General features: G+C 42.4%; 1 protein-coding gene across 1 annotated transcript; it reads right to left on the bottom strand.

Annotated features, from left to right (window-relative positions):
• Window positions 1-8,172: 8,172 nt before the first annotated feature.
• LOC122490563 (olfactory receptor 5V1-like) lies at window positions 8,173-9,133 on the bottom strand. The gene has a single exon (XM_043593210.1). The coding sequence runs from the start codon at window positions 9,124-9,126 to the stop codon at window positions 8,173-8,175; it is 954 nt and encodes a 317-aa protein (XP_043449145.1). The 5' UTR covers window positions 9,127-9,133.
• Window positions 9,134-16,457: the final 7,324 nt, after the last annotated feature.

Raw genomic sequence — 16,457 nt, 5'->3', positions numbered from 1 at the left:
GTAACACAGCACCACAGCCCAGTCAGAGAAAGCTCTAGAAGCCCTCTGTCTCTGGCTCAAGGAGGTGAAGAGCAATTCCTAATGCTGACAAGGAGGAATACCAAAAGCTCTCCTAGTCCAGGCTCTTGAGAGAACATAACCAATAGGAAGAACAGAGAGAGAGAAATTCATTTAAATCTCTGGCAGGCTGGACTCCCAGGGAGAGCTGAGGCTGCAGACCAAGCCTCCCACGACAGCTGAAGTTACAAATGAGCCCGTCCTGATGTGATGCCCAGCCCATTCTGTGGCAGCAGTGGGAACAGAATCCACAAGAGTAAAATTTCTGATAGAGGGGAAGCTACCTCCCCACCCCTCGCACTGGCGGTCCCCGCGAGAGCTCCGCTGATGTTCTCTCTTCCTGCTGCTCCTCAAGCCAAGTGTAGTGGAGGAAGTTCACGGCAGAGCAGCGTAATTAGAGGTCTAGATCTCCATCCAGAGGACCAAAACGGGACCCCACAGAATCAGATATTACAGGGAGATAAAAGAGAGAGAACAAGTTTTGCATGTGTGAATCTGATACTAAATAGCAGAGCAAAAACTTGGAGAAGTAAACTTGATGGGACACTCAGTGGACTGATCTGAAGAACACTTAAACTTTTGAAGATTGAACCAACATTACAACCATAGCCCAGAGAGGTGGGCTGGAACCCAAGGCTTGAACTGACCCGGATTAATTGCCTGCTAAGGCATCTGTACTCTCCTAGGATTGAAACAAGACCCAGAGTCTTATAATATTCAAAACAATTAGAATATAATCCAAAATATTCAGCATACAAAGAACAAAAGAATCTCAACTTCCAGGGAAAGACAATCAATAGATGCCAATACTGAGAAGACAGAGATGTTGGACTATCTGACAAAGAATTTAAAGCAGATGTAAAGATGTTTAAGCACGCGATTGAAAACACTCATAAAAAAATATGGAGTAATAGAGTGTCTTAGCAAAAAAAAGAAAAGACAAATGGGAACTTTAGAACTAAACTACAATCACGAAAATAAATACTGTTGGATGGACTCAGTGGCAGAATGGAGATGAAAAAACAGAGGGAATAAACTTAAATTTGGGTCAGCAAAAATGATCCAACATGAGGAAAAGACAGAAAATACTAGGAAAAAATTAACAGAGCATTGGAAATCTGTGAGACAATAACAAAAGGTGGCATTTCTGTCACCAGAGTCCTGGTAGGAAGGAAAAAAAAATGTGTGATATTGAAAAATATATATTAGAATAAATAATAATGAAAAACTTCCTAAGTTTGGTAAAAAATATAATTCTACAGATTCAAGAAGCTGAGACAACTCTAAACAAGATTAATGCTCCCAAAACAATCTACAACCAGAAATAATAATGAAAATTAAAGAGGAAATACTATAAACAGCCAAACAAAAACAAAAGATCAACTATAGACTAGTGATTTGAATACCTGCAGATTACTCAATAGAAACTATGAAGGCCAGGGGTGCCTGGGTGGCTCTGTCGGTTAAGTGACTTCAGGTCAGGTCATAATCTTATAGTTCATGAGTTCAAGCCTGGTGTCAGGCTCTGTGCTGACGGAGCCTGGAGACTTCTTCAGATTTTGTGTCTCCCTCTCTCTCTGCCTTTCCTCCACTTGCTTTCCCTCTTTCTCAAAAAAAATAAACTTAAAAAAAAAGTTAGAAACAATGAAGACCAGAAGAAAGTGGAATGATTATACAGTGCTTTTCCTTAAGGAATGATGTCAGATAGAAATGTTCTCAGATTAGTTAAAACCCAAAGGGGTGATATTCACAAGAACGTCACTGAAAGAATTACTAAAGGAAGTTATTCAGACAGAAGGGAAATAATACCAGAGGAAATTTGTAAAATCAGGAGTGAAGGAAGGGAACAGCAATAGTAAACATAGTAGGTTATCTTTCTTCTACAAAGTTTAAAGAATTCTCTTGATCAAAGAGAAAGTCTCAAGGGAAATCAATGAATACTTGAATCAGATCAAAATCAAAATGTAATTGTAAGATGTGTGAAATGTAGCTCAGGTTGTGCTTAAATGCTTCTATTAGAAAATAAGGAAGTTCTCAAATTAATAATTTAAACTTCAACCTTAAGAAAATGGAAAAAGAATAGAAAAGGAACCCAAATCATGTAGATGAATGAAAATAAGAAAGAATAGTAATCAATGAAATTGAAAAGAGAAAAGCAAGATAGAAAAATCAATATAACCAAATGCTAGTTCTTTAAAAAATAATTAAAATAATAGGCCTCTAGCAATATTGACAAAGAAAACTAAAGGGAAGATAGAAATTAGAAATATAAATAATAAAATATCAGAAGCAAAAGATGTCAGCTCTTACCATTTCTATTCAACATTTTATTGACAGTCTTAGTGCAAAAAAGAAAAAAAAAGGTTGAAAAGGAAGAAGTAAAACTTTCTTTATATTTGAAACATAATGTTGCCATAAAAATGCCTTTGGAATCTACCAAAACAAAACAAAACCTACTTGAAATATGCTGTGAGGTAACTCAATCAGAAGAAGACAGATACCATACAATTTCACTCATATGTGGAATTTAAGAAACAAAACAAGCTATGGAGAGGGGGAAGAGAAATGAGAAAGGAAATAAACCACAAGAGGCTCTTAACAGAGAACAAACTGAAGGTTGATGGAAGAAGGTGTGTGGGGGAGGGGCTAGATGGGGAATGGACATTAAGGAGTGCACCTGTTCAGATGAGAACTAGCTGTTGCATGTAAGTGATGGATCACTGGACTCTATTCCTGAAGCCATACTTCACTGTATGTTACTAACAAGAAATAAAAAGACAAGACAAGAAGGAAAGGAAGGAAGGAAGAAGGAAGGAAAGAAGGAAGGAAGGAAGGAAGGAAGGAAGAGAAAAAGGAAGAAAGGCAGACACTAGTAAGAAAAATTAACAAGAGGACACCCAAAGAAAGTTGCTTAGGTCATACAGACAAACTGTGTTTGGAACTGATGTCTTTGAGAGATAAGACTTCCATTGATAGTCTGAAAATTTTGATGTTGGTGAATCTTCACAAGAAGGACAAGTGAAAAGAGCTACATGCACCCTCATGTTAGATGCGTTAACTGATGGATGCCAGGAACTGTGGCATTTGTTAATTGTATGCACAAAGGCACACATTTTCTATTTCTAAGAGTTGGAGAGGTGTTTTTTTTTAATCTAACCAGAAAATAAGATGTTCTCATCTTAAAACTCGAGGTTTGGTGAGATAATACACAAATTCATTGATTCCCTTCTTCCAGACCCCACACCTTATGCTGTAGGTAAAGGAGTAGACTATGGGCTCACTTCCAGGAAGTTGTGAACTTGGTTAGGCAAAGAGCCTAAACCCCTGACCAACTAAATAACATATGTTGCATACCTGTATTGTCTTATTTTTTTTAACTTAGAGTGCAAGTGGGAGAGGGGGGGAAAAGAGGAGAGAGAGAATCCCAAGCAGGCTCCTCACTGACAGCACAGAGCCTGAGGTGGGGCTCGAACCCACAAACCGCCAGATCATGACCTGAGCCAAAGTCAGACACTTAACTGACTGAGCCACCCAGGCACCCCTGTATTGTTATCTTTTAAATGTATGTGCTTGAGACTAATACAAAATTAGTTCATTAAAATATGTTACTGGGGAAAAAAAGAAAAATTAACAAGCTTTCAGTAGATAATATTATTACACAAAATCATTTGTGTTCCTGTATTTCTATACACCAGCAACAAACAGCTGCGAAATCAAATTTAAAGAAGAGAACCAGAAGCAAGAGCATAAACACAAACCATAAAATATTTTGGAATGAATTTCACCGAAACGACATGGAAGCATCTCCACACTGAAGACTAGAAATCAGTGCTGAAGAATTTGAAAGCACAAGTAAATGGAGAGATAAAACATGCTAATGTGCATCACGTAACCTAAACTGGGATGACGTGGATCCCAAGGGGGTAGACATTGGCTCTTGGGATACAAAAAAATTCTTAGATATCAAAATGACTCATGTCCCTCCAAAGGCCACAGTCCATGAACAACTACACAGTATATCTGAGATATGAAAATGTCATGGGGATGGGATGATTAGGGGGGAATAGGGTAAAGCCTCCTTAGGGGGATAATTTCAAAAGATCAGGAAACACTGCTCTATATAAAGTCTCTCCAAATTGATCTATACTTTCAATGCTTATAAAACTCCAGCAGGCTTTTGAGTAGAAATTGATAAATTGGTTTTAAAATTGATTTGTAAATACAAAGATACTTGGCATGACCCAAACATTCTTGAAAAAGAATAAATTGGAGTATTTAAACACCTACCTCAAGACTAACTACAGAGCTACAGTAAGCCTGACCTGACTATGTGGGGTCGGTAGATGAATAGATCATGGTACCAAAAATAGAAGAACTTGTGTGGGAGAGAAAGAGTGAAAATCAGCTTGAAATGATGGAGAAAGCAGCCTTGCCATTATTCATGCTGAAGGGCAGACACGGATATGCCACCTGCAAAGTCAGCAGGGCATACAGGAGCATTTCAGGGGATGGCTGCTTTCTTCTCAGGAGCACCCAGATTTACTATGCCATCTCTGGCTGGGGCACCTAACTGCTAAACAGGCCTGGCCACAGGAGAGCACCAAGCCTCTTGTAAATTCCTGCTTCTCCCAAACCCTTCTCCACAGCGCACCCCATTTAGAAATCACCCCTGCTTCCCGTAGACCCTGCTCAGATTTCTTCAGATGGGAACCACACCTTACCAATGACACTTGCTTCCTTTCTGTGGTCAAGTGTGATGCATACTGGTTGCTCTGGAGGACCCTCCCTCACTGCAAATCAGTAAATCTGATTTTTGTCAGACTACAGGTTACACCTGGTGGTCTTTGGCTGGCTAAGCTTAAATAGAACAACGTAAAGCATCCACATAGAACAAGATATATGTGCCTGATTAACTTTTACCAAGGTGTCAAGATAATGCAAGGTGGAAATGTTAGTCTTTTCTGCAAGGTGTGTGGCAATAATGCAACAAAACACAGGTATGTTTTCAGAACAAAAATAATAACCCTCAACATTACATCAACAATTAATTTGAGTTGGATCATAGACCTAAATATAAAAGCTACAGGAAAGTACTTTGTGGTTCTATGGTGGGTGAAGATGTCTTAGAGTACAAAAACCCAAAGAACTAACAGTCAAGGAAAGAAAAATATGATGAGCAATTGGAATTCATCAAAAGTAAACACCTTTGCTTTTTAAAAGACACTATAAAGGAAAATGGAAAGCAAGCCATAGATGAGGAATTGGATGAAAAAACTGGGAATATGAATCCTGAGCCCTGAGTGGGGAAGGGTTATTCAGAGTTTCTAAAGGAGATAAGGTTGTAAGGAGGCAGTTGCTAGAACACCGAACACACAGGCTGCAGACAGTCGTCAGATGAAGACAGGGGGTCTGCACAGAGGCACGGTAGGAGAGGGCCGCAGAAGGGACAGGTGCACAGGGACAGGTGGCCAGCACAGGCACTCCGCCAACACCAGACAGGACACAGATGGGGAATCAGGACACCGGCTAGAGGCGTGAGCCACTCATAGGAGCAGGAGAAAGGTGAGGGATGGTGGCCCCTCCACCCTGAGCCTCTTCTCCCCACCTGCCAGCCCCCTACTCCCTACGTTGCAAGCAGCTTCTTCTCCCCACCTCCAAGCCTCTGTCCTTATCTGTCATTTTCCCTCCCTTTCCTGTATTTCTTTCCTGCACCATTTTGCCTGTCCACGTGTCTTGCCTTCATGTCTGTCCCCTACATGGTGATAACACAGAAAAAGCAGAAAGTTAGTACCTTCACTTTTTTTTTTAATGATTTATTTATTTATTTATTTATTTATTGCTATTTATTTATTTATTTATTTATTTTTATGAAATTTATTGACAAATTGGTTTCCATACAACACCCAGTGCTCATCCCAAAAGGTGCCCTCCTCAATACCCATCACCCACCCTCTCCTCCCTCCCACCCCCCATCAACCCTCAGTTTGTTCTCAGTTTTTAAGTCTCTTATGCTTTGGCTCTCTCCCATTCTAACCTTTTTTTTTTTTTCCTTCCCCTCCCCCATGGGTTCCTGTTAAGTTTCTCAGGATCCACATAAGAGTGAGACCATATGGTATCTGTCTTTCTCTGTATGGCTTATTTCACTTAGCATCACACTCTCCAGTTCCATCCACGTTGCTACAAAAGGCCATATTTCATTTTTTCTCATTGCCACGTAATATTCCATTGTGTATATAAACCACAATTTCTTTATCCATTCATCAGTTGATGGACATTTAGGCTCTTTCCATAATTTGGCTATTGTTGAGAGTGCTGCTATGAACATTGGGGTACAAGTGGCCCTATGCATCAGTGCTCCTGTATCCCTTGGATAAATTCCTAGCAGTGCTATTGCTGGGTCATAGGGTAGGTCTATTTTCAATTTTCTGAGGAACCTCCACACTGCTTTCCAGAGCGGCTGCACCAATTTGCATTCCCACCAACAGTGCAAGAGGGTTCCCGTTTCTCCACATCCTCTCCAGCATCTATAGTCTCCTGATTTGTTCATTTTGGCCACTCTGACTGGCGTGAGGTGATACCTGAGTGTGGTTTTGATTTGTATTTCCCTGATAAGGAGTGACGCTGAACATCTTTTCGTGTGCCTGTTGGCCATCCGGATGTCTTCTTTAGAGAAGTGTCTATTCATGTTTTCTGCCCATTTCTTCACTGGGTTATTTGTTTTTTGGGTGTGGAGTTTGGTGAGCTCTTTATAGATTTTGGATACTAGCCCTTTGTCCGATATGTCATTTGCGAATATCTTTTCCCATTCCGTTGGTTGCCGTTTCGTTTTGTTGGTTGTTTCCTTTGCTGTGCAGAAGCTTTTTATCTTCATAAGGTCCCAGTAATTCACTTTTGCTTTTAATTCCCTTGCCTTTGGGGATGTGTCGAGTAAGAGATTGCTACGGCTGAGGTCAGAGAGGTCTTTTCCTGCTTTCTCCTCTAAGGTTTTGATGGTTTCCTGTCTCACATTTAGGTCCTTTAGCCATTTTGAGTTTATTTTTGTGAATGGTGTGAGAAAGTGGTCTAGTTTCAACCTTCTGCATGTTGCTGTCCAGTTCTCCCAGCACCATTTGTTAAAGAGGCTGTCTTTTTTCCATTGGATGTTCTTTCCTGCTTTGTCAAAGATGAGTTGGCCATACGTTTGTGGGTCTAGTTCTGGGGTTTCTATTCTATTCCATTGGTCTATGTGTCTGTTTTGGTGCCAATACCATGCTGTCTTGATGATGACAGCTTTGTAGTAGAGGCAGTACCTTCACTTTTAGCACATGTAATTCCTACTCTCTTGTCTAACTATAGCTACTATGCAGCAAAGAGTTTCTATTCCCCCCAAAATCTGCAGTTACCTTTCTGTATACTTTTCTCTGATTCTGTGTTCTAAACTTTAGATAAAGATTTCCTGAATTCAAAGTACCTTACAATATAGCGAACTGCCGTGGGGGCTTATTTCTAGAAAAATTCCTTTAGCATATCCCGCTTCTGGGACAGAGTAAGGAATATAAACTGGAATTGAGAAACCATGACTATCTTCTTTCCAGCATGAATATGAATGGTCACGGACCCATGCAGCTGGTGGCTCACACAGCACTGTCAAAACCGCTGTAATGTGAACTCAGTGCCCTGGTTACAACGCTTTCTTAAGAAGAACCTAATACAGAAAGAAGAGCCAAAAGCATGACTTAAGCAATAGGAAGAGAAATATAACGAACACATAAGGAGCATTAGGAGAAAGCGTTTCATATTCCTCAACATGTAAGAGGTCGTACAAAAAGGAAGGAAGTACCAGGACGTGATGTCCACCAAGCACATATTGCGTGAAAGAGTGGCATCGTCTTTAGAATGAAGGATTTGGGAATGGACAGTCTCGCGAAGAAGAAAAGATCTAAAAAGAGCAACATCCATGTCTCTCCCACAGGACTAGCTGAAGCTCAAGAATACGGTCACTAAGGCTTCAGTGTGTCAGCTGGTCACTCTCTGTCCCCAGGCTGCAGTGAACTTGTAGGTTGAGTTTCAGTACAGACAGCTGCTGGGAAAAGCTAATTATCTGATACAAGAATATTGGTTACAGGTGAGTGAAAGTTACATCTCAAAAGAAGGGATCGGTGGCTTCCACCTTCTCCCCAACACCTTCACGGCCCCTTTGATGTCCTTATTCCTCAGTGTGTAAATTACAGGGTTTAGCATGGGGGTAATGACACTGTATAACACAGAGATTAGTCTATCTTTCTCCAGCGAGTATGTTGAGACGGGCCGCACGTATGTGAAGATGGCACTACCGTAGTACAGAAGGACAATGACCAGGTGAGAGGCACAGGTGGCAAATGCCTTTTGCCTCCCCTCTGAGGAGCGGATCCTCAAGATGGTAGAGATAATATAGAGGTAGGAGAGGACGATACCCAAGAAAGGAGCCCACCCAATGAAGACCCCAATGGATAGCAATGCCAACTCATTGACAGAAGTGTCCCCACAAGACAACAGCAGCAAAGGGGGGATGTCACAGAAGAAATACTGAATCTGGTTGTTGCCACAGAAGGGCAGGTGGAAGGTCAGTGCTGTGTGCACCACTGAGTTGAGGAAACCCCCAGTCCAACACGAGGCGGCTAAGCGGCCATACTGGGCCCTGTTCATAATCACTGAGTACCGTAGAGGTTTGCAGATTGCAATGTAACGGTCATACGCCATGGCTGCCAGGAGGAGACACTCTGATCCCACGAAGAAAATAAATGCAAAAAGCTGTGCCATGCAACCCAAATAGGAAATGCTCTTCTTCGCTGACAGGAGATGCACCATCATCTGGGGGACGTTGGTGGTGGTGTAGCAGATGTCAAGAAAGGCCAAATTCCTCAGAAAATGATACATGGGGGTGTGTAGATGTGGATCAGCCCCAGTCACCAGGATAATGAAGATATTTCCTCCCAAAGTACAGATATAGGTCAGAAAGAAGATGGTGAAAAGTAAAAATTGTAAATCAGTTAGATCAGAGAATCCCAAAATGATAAATTCAGACAGAACTGTTTGATTCTTTCCTTCCATGCCGCTGGTTTCCTTTTGGGGATTGGGCAAAAAGAAACACTGACTGCAGTAATCATGTACTGCAGCAGCAATGGTCTGCAGAACAAGAGAAGAGTGTTACAGAGGACAGTCATCCCAATGACTTCAGATTCCAGCCCAGAACGGCAGCGTCCTCCAGAGCTCAAACCTACCACCACACACAGACATAAGTGTATCCAGTGTTTCCCTTGTAAATAAAACCTCAAACATACACAACACAGACAGCATTTAATTAGAAAAAAAACACCATAAGGGGCACCATACATCCTAAGAGCCCTGTGTTAACAGTAACGGGTCAGGTCCACCTGCATTGTCTCAATGAGCTGTGAACACAGTGTGTGCAAGTCTCCAGACAAAACCCTTCATTTCTCCACTAAAACCCTTTACTGGTGATTTGGGTTGTGTCCTCCTAAGAAATTTTCGGTGCATAAATATTTTTTAAAAACATTTATTTATTTTGAGAGATGGAGACAGAGCATGAGTGGGTGAGGGGCAGAGAGAGGGACATAGAATCCAAAGCAGGCTCCAGGCTCTGAGCTTTCAGCACAGAGCCTGATGCGGGGATCAAACCCACAATCCTGAGATCGTGACCTGAGCCAAAGTCAGACGCCTACCCAACTGAGCCAGCCAGGCGGCCCACGTTGCATAAATATTTAAAACAAGGCTCAGAAAGTATATGTTCTAACCTGCTTTTTCCTCAAACGCCATATTGTCATGATTTCCCAGGAGTATAAATATTCTCCCGAATCATGATATTTGAGTTATATACAGGTCTTCATATGAATACAACAAACTTTTCATATACCCACCCTTATTAACGGATATTTATATTGTTTTCTTTATTTAATTTGTTATGATAAGCTTTAGTAATAAGCACACTGAATTAGAATACCTGAATTTTGGGTTAGGTTACCTATATTTTAAAAAACTTTCCAAGAGATTCATTCCAATAAATTAGAGACTGGGTGATCTGAAAATTTGAAGAGCCATTTGGCTAATACAGGATTCAGCATCCATACGGACAGTCACCACAGGAGCCACGTGGAGGGGGTCTTGTGCCCATGTGGACAGTCACAGCAGGACCCACACAGAGGGGGCACTCGTGTCCACACGGACAGTCACGTTCCAGTTTCTAGATGAAAACACTGAGTCTCAGCGAAATAAATGTCTGGCAGAGTTATATAGGCATTGGGTGGAGAAGAAAGACAGTTTTATCTTTCTCGAGCTAATATACTTTCAACTGAGTGTCTAAAAATTAATTTCCCTTAACTGATGAGAACAGAATGTTCTCTAAAAATACTTTTAATGTGGTTTATATTCATACACTTGGATTATTTTCATTAGTTTCAAACTTTTTATGGCTTATATCTCTATTAATGGTGATATACTATCTGTAGTGTCTTGATGATTGAGTCTAACTGGTACTAATCATCTGGTCTTTTACTTGAATATGTTTATTTGAACACTGGCTCTCAGTAGAGTTGTTATTTCCTGGCCCAGCTGTACATTAATTGAATGTTTGTAATCATGCTATTAAAGAATACTGTTCTAGACTTTGTCAGTTAATAAAAGCCCTTGGTAAAACTCAAATGGTTACACAAAGAATCCCTTAGTTCAAAAGGCTCAAGTTCTAATTCAAGAATTAGTTTTGCAGTTTGATATCAGAAGCAAATTATAGGATCTAAAGAGAGAAGTAAACTGTTGAGGAATGAAGGGGGTACTGGGTCTTTATTCAAACAGCACTGCTTTGGCCATCCTGTGCCCGCGTGCCAGGTTGCTGGTGCTATTGTTTTCACTGCAGGCTCCTCTCCCTGTGAACTACTCTGGACATTTCCAGAAGAGTGAGAACACGCCGGATAAAGGCTTAAATTTCCCTGAAGTCTCCAGGACAACTTTGTTCCATCAACAAAAGAATCCCTAAGCCCTGGTCCCTAGTCTGTCTTTTCTCTCATCCCTAAACTCTGCCTACACTTATTTTTGTAGCCCTGCCTCCTACTTCTGAGGATAAATTAGACCAACCTGCTAGGCTAACGCGCCCTGCTCATTTTATTCAACAACTATGTTTTGAGAAACTACTCTCTGCCGGGCCTGGTGGTTTGTGCTAAAAATGAAAAGATGAACAAAGCGGAATTTGACCATACCTTCAGGAGAATGCATATTGGGGTTATAAATTTACCAAAGAGTTTTTTAAAAATATATTAAAAACTGTGATAATTGATTTAAAGGAAAACAGCATAGGGTCTACCCTGATCCAGAGATGTCATCAAAAAACTTCCCTGAGAAAACATGGATTGAAATGTCAGGTATGAGCAGGGGTTAGGCAGATCAAGGTGACTTGCGTGTGAAGTCTGGAGGCTGGAGGCAGCATGAAGCTGGGAGGCCCAGGAGCCCAGAATGAGGGGGAGGGCCAGGAGGGCCAGGAGGCGCTCGGGTGGGGTTGGAGTCATTCAGGATCTAACGTCAGAAGGAGGATATTTCAGGGACCAGAGATGTCCATGTTCTGGAAGGCCCTTCTGGCCGCTGAATGGACAATGGACTGGAAGGGGGAGTAGTGGACAGAACAAGGTCACTGTTTCAGTTGTCCAGATAGGAGGTGATAGTATTTCAGACTATAGTGGTAAGGACTGAGTCAGAGGAAAAAGAGGCAGTGGAGGGATATTAGGAGACACAATTTGTGAATTTGGGGTACAAAGTGAGGAAGACAGTGAATTAGGAACAATAATCACCATGGACATACATGGACTGACCAGTGGCTCCACAAGCCTTAAAGCCTCCCATTCTGACACCAAACACAAAAGCCCATGAAATAGCACATCATGCCCATGTTACAAGCCCACATTAAAAAAAAATAAGCTTCAGAGAGATTAAATAATTTGCCTAAAGTTACACAGATATACATTTCAGTTAGCAACCTTGAGGACTGTGCTGTGCTGACCTAGGTTCCTGGTTTGAGCGACTACATGGGTGGCAGGGTCAGTGACCAGCACAGGGAAAGCTGGAAGGGGCCTGGCTCCAAGGGAAAATCATGGGTTCAGTGTCAGCTGTGTGGTGTTTGAGGAAACTTTGAGATAATGCACGGAAATACGTCAGAGAAATAGTGATTGTCTTGGACAAAAGGAAAAGTGGTCCTAGAGAGACAAGCTCTAATAGGTCAGTATGACACGGTTGGTGTGGATGGGACAGCGGGGAGCAGGGAGTGAGCACTGGCTTCCAGAACTCATGGGCTGGATAAAGCAGCAGCAAACCGGGACAGGGAGGAAGGAGGAGAAAGACAGGAAGAAATACAGGCAGTTCCTTGATTTCAGTTAATGCATGACAATGGCACTGCCATCACAGGACCAACTTTCCTGCCAGACCACCCTTCAAGGAAGGTTTCCCTGCTGGAAACCCACGTCCCACACAGCACAGGTCTAGGAAGGGAACAGGAGTCAGCAGACAGAGGGGCTTGCACCACCCCAGCCCCTTCCCCAGGTCTTCTTCTCCCTCACCACCCTGTCATCTGGGTCCCCAGGCTTGTCTGCCCCACAATCATCTGGTCCCCCAACCATGTCCTTCCCAGCCCCATGTGCTGGGTGAGCTGTCCTGCAGGGGCGGGTGACATAATTCACACAGTGCTCCGCCCTGACAGGACCACCTGGAAACCACAGTATCTTTTCTTTAGTTTTTCAGGATCCACCCTTTTCATCATTTGCATCTACTGAGCCCAGCTGTCCTTCCTCCTGCCCCATTTCTATCTGCCAATCTTCATTTCCTCAAAGCTCAGCTCAAAGGTGACTGTTTCCTTCCACTGAAAATTATGTTTCCCCCTTCCTGAGAACTACGGGCTTCTGTTTAGATCTCAACTACACCCTGAATGTATTTGTGTGATTTATGTCATCTACGTGGCCTTAATCCTGGGGGACACTTGTCCTGTTTTACTCATCTGTTTCCTCACAGGTTACTTGGGGACACAGTGGTTTCACATTGGGTAATGGATCACCACTGTGGGAATGCCAGGCACTCCAGCAGAATTTCCAAGAAAAAAAAAAAAAAGAGAGAGAGAGAGAGTTCCTTCTCTTCCTTACATATTCATAAAGCTGTAGAACTTAGAAAAAAGGTTTCACATCTGCCAAATCATTTTATTCCCATATAGTCATGAGTTATTGTTGAGGAAACTAAAAATGACAGAAGATAACTAATGCTTTTAAGCTCACACAGTTAGCAAACTAGAAAAAAAAGAATTACCCTTCCTCCAAATCTGGAACAATGTCCCCCGGGTGGCACTCAAGTCACTTTACAGGTGACACCGTGGGTGTGGATCGACCCCAGCACGGACGAGACCACGGGTCATAATTCTCCAGGTGGAGCACAGATATTTCACACAGACTTACAGGAAAACATCTCTTCCCTCTCTTATCCAAGACGAAGAAATCTGGCATAATACAAGAAAAAAAATAAACGTTTCCAGGGGTTCACAGCACACCAAGGTCTCAAGGATGGCCACTGAGGACCCATAAAGAATTGGCCTCAGAAAATCCATGAGAAAGTCCCGACTCCCTTGCTTCCTTCTAACAGACTCGGTGCGTCTTCATTAGACAGAGTTCTCAAAACAGGAACCTTAGAAATACAGTGTTAACTGGCCAGAATTATCAAAGTATATTATGCAATCCCTTACTTACAACTGATATCACACAGCAAACACAGAAACTGCTGAGCACTGCCAGGGCCTCAGAAATAATACCCAGCACGCAGGGACACGTGAGAGAGTCTGCTTGTGATGAACCCAGGCAGGGCGTGTTTCTGACACTTGTCCACAGTACGTGGCACTTTAGTCTCTTCTCTATTTTCGCAGAATAAAGACACTACCTTTTATTTAATAAGGAAGCAGCAAACCAGTAGAGGGACCTTCTGAGTGATATCAAGTCACCCGAAAGGAAGGAAGCCCCTGGTTCGCACACAGTCAGCCTCCGTCCTCCCTGGGCTCATCACACTCCCCAGAGCAAGGCATGGGGGAGCGTGTCTTCAACAGAAGAGGAGTCTAGCTGGGGAATTAGAGAACACTTACTCGCCCGTGATGGAAAACACGCCAAAGGAGTGAAGGTTACCATTCAGACTCAGAATGTGCCATGGAGCTGCTTTTATGAGCACAAGGAGTGGCGATAATGATGGCCCCCGGAGACCGAACGAGGGGTCTTGTACCTGAGCGTCTCCTCGGTCCCCGAGGGCCAGTGCAGCGCGCGGGAGCGGATGCGCAAGCCTGTGACCCTTGATGCAGAAGATCCCGTATCTTGCGGGGCCCCTTCCAGAGCCTTGGAGATACACCACCGGGACCTCTGGGCACAAGTCCTGAGACACACTCGCGGTGATTCCTGCCGCGGAGGCTCCATCCAGCAGCTCTGCTTCCGTCATAGCCCTGCTTCAGGACATCTCATGAGGAATCAGAACTGCTCCTCTCGGCCCCAGCTGACCAGTGAGAAGTTTCTTGCATCCCTTCCCCACCAGCCGAGGATGTGCAGCTCGCTACTTCCTTGCCACTTTGCCACAGCGCAGAATATCAGCCTCGGGCACTAAAATCCCAGGCAGATAATACAATCTTTTTCTCTGCTGACTTAAGGAGAAGCAGCCTCATTTCCTTCTGGAGCTGGGGAGGCTTATACAGCACACCCAGTCTCACCAAGGAAAGTTAACACACAGATTAACTCTGCAGCCACTGAATCAGTTCTTTAAATATCCACTTCTTTGCAAGTTGTGCAAAAGTTGGTGATGTAGAACCTTACTTTTGGTAGATTTGCCCGTTGGCTTTGAGATCCCAGCTGAAACAGAGACGTCATACCCTAACATCTTGTAAGACACACAGCACATTGTGCTAAAAAGCTTTTTAATAAAATTGATTGAGGAACAAAAATGTCTGGAGACCACTTCTCCCTCCCAATCCACATGTTATGATGTTAAGCCATTTTCAAAGCAATTTAGTTCCTGACACCACCATGATGACTGTAGAATATAATCCCATCATTCCGAAATCTGTCCCATCATTATGTATCACACACTTTATCCCTCTGGGAAGCTAGAGACCATCATCTGGCCCGGACGCACCTCGTGCGAAGGGAAGTGCCCTGACAGCACAGTGAAGCTTTCAGGAAAGTGTAAATTGCACAGAATTGGTCTTCACAACTCTACCATTTCCCCCAGGGATACGTGTGCCGTCCACAGCAGCACACCAGGCTCCGTACACGTCCTTGTTGTGACCTGCCTTACTCAGGTCACCAGCAGTCTTGAACATCTCCGTGAAGACATTGCTTCCTCAGCCATTCGGGTTTTCTCTCCTCTCAACCTGCCTCTGTTTACCCTTCCTACATATTCTTGATTAAGTTTCCCACCTTTTCTTATTCCCTTGTAGGATTTCCTTATTTGTATAGGACATCATCAGTCACTTATAAATCTTAGTGTTTGCAAATAACTTCTAGTCATCTACCATCTGTGTGTTAACTGTATAATGTCTTTAATAGAAACAAACCTTTGATTGGGTCACGATAAAATCTGTGATTTCTCAGGTTCTGGGTTGTGCATTTTGAGGCTTATTTAGGAAGTTTTTCCTCATGCTAGGTCACAAATATATTCTCTTATACTTTTATATTAACTTCATAGTTTTCAAATTTAAATTTTTGTTTTTAACCCATTCTTCTTACACAGTTCATCTTTTTTTACAGACTGAAAGTTAGAAATCTAATTTTAGTTTTTTGCATTTAGTGATCTGGTTTTTCCAAAGTCCTCCCAAACTTTCTCCATTTGTTGTAGTTCCATGATTAGTATTCATTCTGTCTCCACCCAGATACCTGGCTGTCTCTGAGATCTCTGCCCCACGGGACTTTTGTTTCTGAGCCAAGAACATGATTTTCTATTAATAGGCCTTATAATATGTCTTACTGTCAGGTTGGACAATTCTTCCTTTAATTTTTTTTCATATTCAAAAATTACCCTCATACAATATTTAGAAGTTTAAGTTCATTGTATCAACTTATAAATTATGTAGGAGAAAATTGACATATTTTAATGTGTCTCTAGCCAAAGACACATAATAACTTAATTTATGTAAATATTTTTTAAAGTTTTAATTAGATCCCAATTAGTTAGCATACAGTGTAATATCAGTTTCAGGTATAGAATTTAGTGATTCAACACTTCCATACAACATTCAGTGCTCATCCCAGCAAGTGCTCTCCTTAATCTCCATCACCTATTTCATCCCACCCCCTACCTCCCCTCTGGAAACCACCAGTGTGTTCTCTGTAGTTAACAGTCTCTTTCTTGGTTTCTCTCTTTTTCCCACTTTG

Source organism: Prionailurus bengalensis, chromosome B2 (genome assembly GCF_016509475.1).
Source record: "Prionailurus bengalensis isolate Pbe53 chromosome B2, Fcat_Pben_1.1_paternal_pri, whole genome shotgun sequence".
Taxonomy (NCBI): Eukaryota; Metazoa; Chordata; class Mammalia; order Carnivora; family Felidae; genus Prionailurus; species Prionailurus bengalensis.
This window is presented reverse-complemented; position numbering and strand designations above follow the sequence as displayed.

What these genes read in the sequence shown, in the direction of transcription:
- LOC122490563 (XM_043593210.1), bottom strand. Translation starts at nt 9,126, where the DNA reads ATGGAAGGAAAGAATCAAACAGTTCTGTCTGAATTTATCATTTTGGGA.